An 8,104-nucleotide genomic window follows, 5' to 3' on the forward strand; every position below is an offset into this window, starting at 1 on the left:
TCCAAGTTGGCATTTAAAACTCATTTAGGCTACCACGTTAGGGAGGTAATGGAATTTGATGGTAGAGTGACTACTTCGTAATAAAACGATAACGTAAGTGACTAAAATACAGTGTTTCAAACATAAGTGACTATTTTTATAATTTATTTTAATTTAAATATATTTTATGAAATTTTTAATCTAAAAAACAGGAAAAGATATAATGGTGTGAAAAATGCGGGAAACAAAGGAGTTAACTTCTAACCTCGTTCGCATTTGAATAAAAAAATCCCTGCTATATTTCTTTTGCATACATAAAATCCTGAAGCAAACCAAAAGCCTTTGCCAATTTAAAAATGTAAAAAAGCCCGCTACTTCCTTTGCTTCTGTCTCTTTCGCAATTTCAAATCCAGCCTTCTACTTTAGGAGAGATCCTCAAAATACCCTTTTCAGCAAAACTTCTACAGCTTCTTCAAATTTGGGGTTTTCCAGGAAATGGAAGATCATGCTGATTCTTCCATGCTTTCTAATGCCTTGGTATTCATGCCTTAATCTCATTCCAATTTAGCTTTTTAATTATTTTCTTGAAGTTTTTTTGTTGTTGTTGTTCATTTTCTTGGTTTTTGGATTGTTTTTTTAGTTAGTGCCAGTAAAGAGGAGCATTGATGATTTGGAGGAAAGACATGAAATTTCACCTAAGAGAACCAAAATGACTGATCTTAATTCTGTCATCTGCTCTGAAGGTAAACTTTTATGCTAATTTTATTTGGGTGGGAGGGGTGTGTTGTTCATTTGAATTATTGGTAAATTAATAATCTTAAATCATTCCATTTTTTTTTTTGCCAAGTAAATTAGAACTGATTATTGTGTTGGCAGCCTCATTTATGCTCTTTTTGTCCCCCCGGTTGAGTTTGGGAATCAAAGTTCATAATGAAGTCTAGATTGAAAGATTTATTTTTTTTTTTTGGGGGTGTCACTGTTTTATACTTGTAAATGTAACTTTAAGCTTTTGAATGTTTCCTTCCTTTTCCTTTCATTTATGCTTATGCAACAGAAAACAATGCCCAAAATTCCAAATCTTTAAAAAGAAGAGAATCTAGACACCAATTGCAGTTAAGTGGAGAAGAGGTGGAGGTATCTCAAGTTACTGAGGTACCAATAAACTTCAACTTTGATAGTTATAGAACTAATGGGGAAAAGTTGTTGGCAGTGGTCCATCCTGTCTCTCTTTCTCTTGATCTCAACACTGAGATTTGCACTGCTATCAATGAATCCTCTGATATCAATCCGGAATGCGAAGAAAACTTCGACAAATTGTGTTCACAAGAGAGTCGTTGTGTAACCTCCAATGGAATTGGCTTGGGTTTGAATGTGGAAGATGTTTGTAGCTCGATAAACCACGAATTAATTCATCAAAAACATGACAAGAGTTCGAAGACAAGGAATGTTTCTGACTGTGGAAGTTCTCTTGGTCTTGTGGGGGAGAAAGACTCATTGAGGGTTTGGAAAGAGATGAAGCAAAATGGTTTTCTTTCATCTTCTCATGGAGGTTTATCTATGCAAAGTGGTTTGGTGTCAACTTCTCATGGTGGAAGATCAGTTCCGAAGCATTGTGGGAGGAAAAGTAAGAATGATACGCTCAAGAAGAAGATGGAACTTGCAAAGAAAGAACAGGTTGACAGGTTCACAAAAATTGCTGGTCCAAGTGAACTGCTCAATGGATTAAACCCTGGGATTGTAAATCATGTTAGAAATAGAAAACAGGTCCATTCCTTAATAGATGCCTTGGTAAAGTCCGAAAAACTAGAAAATTTGCATCCTGGAAGCAAACAGGCAAGTCATGTCCAGAGTGGAACTAAAGATGACGATGGCAATAAGTATCAGGGAAGTATGGACGGTGAGCCTCCCAATATTACATCTATAAGCAATAAAGCAAGAGGTTATCCAGTGCCAATGCATAAGTCAATTTCCTCAACAATAGAAAAAAAAAGTAGAAATGGTGAGTTAAGCATGTTAAGCCCACTCGGTGAGGATGATACACTCACATTGAAGTTGTCATCATCAACGAAGGCGTTTGAAAGTGCTGCTTGCTCTTTGTCTAATGAGGAATCAGCAAACATTACCAGTGCCACTTCTCTCTCAGTAAAAGGTCAGAATTTGTATTGGTTACTAATTCTTTATTTTAGACCATCCTTGCAAAAGATGTTAGTTGAGTGATGCCCAAAGAGGGCTTATGCTTTAACATATTCATCTTTGTTCGTAAAAGATAAAAAAAAGGGTGACCAAGCAAGATTTAGATATCCTAAGATATTTGTAGTTTCTACCCGAAAAAAAAAAAAGAACTATCTGGAATCCATTACTTTTAGTTTCGGTCTTGCGATTGTAATGGAGAAAGACTTCCCAAACTAATAAAAATGAGACATTGTTTTCAGCTGCAACTGTCGCATCTCAATGGTTGGAACTTCTTCAGCAGGATATTAAAGGGCGTCTTTCTGGTATTTTTCTTTCACTCAAATCATTATTAGACGTTTAGAGAGTGGGATATGTACTTATGTACCCTTTTTGTTGTGCAATGCTCTGCATTGGCAGCACTGCAACGTAGCAAGAAAAAAATAAGAGCTGTAGTTACTACAGAACTACCTTTTCTCATATCAAAAGAATTCTCCTCTAACCAAGGGAGTGATCCCAATGTCAAAAGAAATGCTGCTGATGGATTTTCCCATGATGCTACTGCTGAGATGCATAGAGCAAGATGGAGTGCAATGTTTGATCGGATGGATAAAGCTCTTTCTGAAGAAGAGAAACAACTAGTAAGCTCCAAAAAGCTTGTTATGTTTACTGTCTCTAGTGTTAGTTTGGAAGTGAAGGGACTTACGCATTGTTGTCTTTTTTTTTTCTTGGTAAGAGCATGGTGTCATTCATGTCCGTTTTACGGTCCATGAATACTAATTCTTTTAGGGTTCATGGCTGTCCCTCCTAATAATGTCAACTCTAGGGTTTGAACCTCCTAATAATGTCAACTCTAGGGTTTGAACATGAGTTCTCTTCTTGAGAGTGCAATGTGCCTTGCTATTGCACTCAACACTTGTTACATTGTTGTCTAATTTAAACCTTGGTATTCTTTTTACCAATAATTCCTTGCCAATAAGAAAGGTAGATAAAGTGATCCTACCTTTTAGTAAAGCCAAGAGTACTTGATTGAATTTTACCTTTTCAAGTTCATTTTTTTCTTCTCAGTTTACTTCTTTTTAAGTAGAATATATATATATATATATATATATAGGCCCAATTTTAAGTAGCATATTTATGTTTAGAAACAAGGGTATTTCTTGATATTTCTTATTTTCCCACTTATATTCCAGGAAGTTTGGTTGAACCAAATAATCGGGATGCAATTGCTTTGTCATCAGGGCTTGCAGCATATGCATTGGAATGTACTTTACAATTTGCCACAACAAACAGTATCAGGAAACAACATCAGGTTTGAGTATAGTTTTAATCTTATTTTGCTATTATGATAGTTGGATATTATGTTATTTTTATTTTCTTTAATATCCATTGGAACTTTTCATTGACAAATAAGTTCATTATGGTGACTAAAAATGTTGAATTTGGGCATCCAATACCAAATTGTATTTTGTTGCTTTATTCATCATCCTAGTCTATAATTTTGCTTTTATGCTAAGGATTTAAAACAGTTTTGTACTTTTTATTCTTCGAAATCTTGATGTTGACAGTTGCCTTTGAGATATCATTTCTATGTTATTTAGGATGAACATTGCATTAGATTAAGCAAGTTCAGATGCAGGCTGAATATTCATTCATCTTACTACAGAAATATGGCTTGGTGGCAAAGATAATATAACTCAAGAATAAAGCTGAAATTTAAAACTAATGATATCCATCTGCTTGTTCCTGCATTTTATGTTGACTGGTGAATATGAACTTTTTTGAACTAAAATGAAGATTCAGCACTGGTTGTAAAGCAGAGATTCATGAACAATATTATGATATAGTCATGTTCTCGTGCAGATCAGGGATCGGGGATAGCTTTGACCGGGAATTGGCTGTAATGGCAGCTGCAGCTTCCATTTATTCAACGTGTGATTTCATGTTGTCGAAGGAGAATGTACTCCAAACCTAGATTGAATTTTCTTAATGCTATCCTAGTAACAGCAATGTTCATTAACCGCATACTAGTTTGATATAGCGTTGCTGGGTTGTGAATTTCTAATAGAACTGGGCAGGCAGTGCCTTGGCCTGTTGGTTAAATGGTAGACTTACAACTTTAGTTCCTTTTAAATATTAAATCCTTTTAGTGTCTACATTAAATAAATAAAAAATTATATTTTTGTTTAAAATTTTAAAATTTCAATTGAAGTTGTAATACAATCTTTTTAGCTGACCTCTAAAACTTCTAAATTTATGTCGCTCCCATCAAACAATAATTGGCTTTGGCTTTGCCCATCATCTTTTATACAGTTTTGTTTTTTATTTTTATACAAAAAAATGAAAGTTAAATTGTTAAAACTTTGTAATATTAACTCGGATGTCCTTGTACTAATAGTGAAATTTCATTTTAATTATTTTACTAAAAATTGCTACCAATCAATTCTTGTACATTGACAAACGCTTACATTTTTTGGTTTTTGACAGAGAAAGTACATTTAAGATGACCCAGCACTTTTTAGTGTCTAAGTTACATACATAATGTAGAATTAAACTCTACGGTAAAGGAGCTTAAAAGGGAGATGTAGGGTGCTCTCAATGTTATTATAGATATGCCAACCCAAAAGAATCATGCTTTCGAAGTTATAGTGAAGGCTTTGAGGAAAGAAATGGAAGAGTTCATGGGGAACTTGTTTCGTGCAAAGAAGTCGTGGAATGATAGGTTAAATGTGACAAGAAGCACAAAATTGAAGTCTAATTTGAAGGAGTTCAAGAGATAAATTTGCGAAGGATGTGGACAACTTTTTTATGTGAAAATGGAGCAACACTTTCGCATTGACTTTGCCAAGGTAAATAATGTTTCTATGTATTTTACTATACCACTTTTTTGTGGCGGTGTCATAGGTGCATAAATTAAAACAGTAGCGGCATCGTTATTGGAATTTGGATGGAGTTCCAAACATAATTCAACCCATCATTTTGCATTCTATACTTAATTTGATCAATTACAAGCTTTATGTTTTTCAAATTGATTAATTCTAGTTTATGCATTTTTAAAATTTAAAATTTTAGTCATAACTCAAATAATAATAGTTAAATTTATTTTCTTAAATTCGATTATTAATTTTTATTTGTCGCAAAAAATTATTAATTTTTATTATGTGTACCGTTGTAAATTTAGTTCACATTCTCTAATTGAATCATTCTAAATCCTTATACTTTTTAAATTTTGAAATGTCAGTCTTGACGAAGTGACAATCGTTAATCCATTAACTGGATTTTTAGTGAGTATTAATATGTTAAAATAACAAGCTAACATGACGTTACACATGATAGTATGTTTGTCGCATTAGATTCTAAAAGTAGTAAAATTTTAACTTAATGAATTTAACAGTTATAATCTGGAATTTTAAAAATTGAAAAAATTAAAATACAAGTACTAAGTCTACAACTTTTGTAAAGTACAGGTACTCATAATAAAATTTAGCCTTCTTTTCAGTTATAGTTATAGATCATTGATACGCCATATCTAAATCTATGCTATCGATCGTTTCCTACATACAGAAGCATTTCATCACTGAAAATTAATAGGGCGAATATAGTTGCTCTCCAGGCAAGCGAGGTTTAGCCATTGCATGCAAAGGTTTCGCCATGAAAAGATCATTTTCCGACACGGAGAGATCGATGTTAGCCTCATTTGATGGCACCCTCCATGAAAATCCTTGAATAAGCCTTGCCAACACCATCACTGTCATTGCACTTCCAAGAGCCACCCCCATGCACCCACGTCTCCCTGTACTAAACGATATGAACCTCAGTTCTGTCTCTGTCAGATCAACTTCTTCAATGCACCCATCCTTCAAGTGTCGCTCAGGTTTGAACCCCAATGGCTCGTCCCAAACCTTGGGGTTCCGGCCTAAGCCTAGCCGACTAAGCAAAACATGGCTGCCTTTGGGGATGAAGTAGCCAGCAACGATGGCATCAACATTTGAGACATGGGGCAAGTTGAAGGGTGAAATGGGGTGAATCCGAAATGCTTCCTTTGCACAAGATTTTACGTAGTTGAGTCTTGGAATATCAGACTCTTGAACCCACCTCTGGTTTCCAACAACTCCTTCTATTTCCTCCGTTGCTTTCTGGAGGATTTCAGGTTGGTTTATCATCTCCGCCATTGCCCATTCCGCTGCATTCGATGGATTATCCAGTGTTGCGAACATCATTTCCTGCATATGTATAAACAAACAAACACATTACAAAATGTTAAAAGTAAAAGAACCCCAGTTTAAAAAACATGGCAGAAAGTTGTTCATTTGTGTTTGGAGATCATCTGACAGTGCATTGGGCTTTGATTTCTTCGACTGAAAGTGCTGGTTTCCCCTCTGAATCCATAGCTAAAATGAAGGCATCAAGCAGGTCTTCAGGCTCTTTCCTCTTCCCATCTTTCCACTCTTTTACTCTCTTATCAATCAAAGGATCATTGTATCCATTCACAACTTTCATGGCCTCACTTACAATCTTTTCATGACCTTCCAAATCCAAGGGTCTCAACCAGGGCATATAATCTGATAAGATGAAACTGTAAAGGTGACGGAGCACTGTAAATACTGATTCAATATACTCTACTTCTTCATATCCAGGGCCTCCATCTTTACGTCCTTCCCCAAAGAATCTTCGGTTGAACATCATCTTCCTGATAATATTTCCAGTGCATTGCCTCGCTGCAAGTCTCAGATTTATAACTGCTGATGAGCCACCATTGCTCTTGCATTGGTTGTATATGAACCTAACAAGATTATCAACTTCTTCGGTTCTTTTGTCAAGTAACGAACGAAGTCTTGCTGGGGTTATAATCTCAGAAGCCATCACTTTTCTCATTTTCTTCCATTGATCTCCCCATGGAACCACAGCTATGGTCAAGAACCCTCGGCTAGAATACTCGGTTGCCATTGTAACAGGCCTCGATGCGAAAACTGCATCATGTTTCTTCAAGAACTCTCGAGCAATCTCAGGTGAAGTGACGGGAATGACATGAGTGTTGGCAAGCCTGATGCAAGCAATATCAGTGTTGAGTTCCTTCATGAAGCAATGAATCCATCGATATGTTGGCTTATTTTTTTTGGATAAAATCTCGGGAATGTTCCCAATGATTGGCCAAGGAGTTGGCCCCGGAGGGAGATCAGGTTTCTTTCTGCTTTTGCCCTTCGCTTTGACAACAAAAAGGGAAACAAGTAGACACAAAACCAGAAATGTTGGTCGAGCCAAAACAAGACAAGAGGTAGCAAATTCATGCAAAACACATGGAAGAGAGGGGAACAAAACATTGATTGAAGAAGTATTGTCCATTGCAAACTGGAATTTGACTGTTAAAGGATTCCTTGGTTTTGAAATATTTGAGGGTATCTCGGATGTTTATATATGAGAAAGGATGGCATAAAACGAAAAAGGATGGTATAAAATAGTAAGTAAAGGAAACGTTACACGTCTTACGACTTTAATTGCACCATAAGATTTTCCGTATCCTTCGTGGAGAGATGTTTTTAGTATAAAATTTAATGTTTTGGATAATAATATGCTTTTCTTAGATTTTGCTTTTCACAAATTTTGGATCTTCGTTGCATTTATGAAAAATAGGTGTAAAGTTATATCTATTAAATTTTTAATGAACGTATATGTATGTATTCCTGGATGATATTATCTTCTTTTATTAAAAAAATTATCTGTTCTAGAAATTTTATCATATATTTATATATTTATGTGTGTAAAAAGCATATATTTAGAATAAAATATATATTTAAAATAACATATAATAAATAATGAAATGTTAATGTTTAAAATTGATAATAACATTACATACGTCTTTAAATTAAAAAAATAGTTTAAATTGAGAGTAAAAGAAATTTTAAATAAGTAAACACATAATATTAAGAATATTAAATGCACTGCAATTGTTTATCAT

The 8,104-nt window shown here is 34.7% G+C and overlaps 2 protein-coding genes across 2 annotated transcripts; one reads left to right on the forward strand and one right to left on the reverse strand.

Annotated features, from left to right (window-relative positions):
- Window positions 1-231: 231 nt before the first annotated feature.
- On the forward strand, window positions 232-4,340 carry LOC108451773 (uncharacterized). Its single transcript, XM_017749446.2, has 7 exons — window positions 232-516; window positions 620-722; window positions 1,034-2,128; window positions 2,412-2,474; window positions 2,569-2,789; window positions 3,342-3,460; window positions 4,012-4,340. Exons 1-7 carry the CDS (start codon window positions 475-477, stop codon window positions 4,121-4,123), a joined length of 1,755 nt encoding a protein of 584 aa, XP_017604935.1. The 5' UTR covers window positions 232-474; the 3' UTR covers window positions 4,124-4,340.
- Window positions 4,341-5,555: 1,215 nt separating this feature from the next.
- On the reverse strand, window positions 5,556-7,569 carry LOC108451448 (phenylalanine N-monooxygenase-like). The gene is made up of 2 exons (XM_017749136.2): window positions 6,481-7,569; window positions 5,556-6,371 (listed from the first exon to the last, which is right to left on the reverse strand). The coding sequence occupies exons 1-2, from the start codon at window positions 7,489-7,491 to the stop codon at window positions 5,733-5,735; spliced, it is 1,650 nt and encodes a 549-aa protein (XP_017604625.1). The 5' UTR covers window positions 7,492-7,569; the 3' UTR covers window positions 5,556-5,732.
- Between the last annotated feature and the right edge of the window lie 535 nt (window positions 7,570-8,104).

Source organism: Gossypium arboreum, chromosome 5 (assembly GCF_025698485.1).
Source record: "Gossypium arboreum isolate Shixiya-1 chromosome 5, ASM2569848v2, whole genome shotgun sequence".
NCBI classification, from domain to species: domain Eukaryota; kingdom Viridiplantae; phylum Streptophyta; class Magnoliopsida; order Malvales; family Malvaceae; genus Gossypium; species Gossypium arboreum.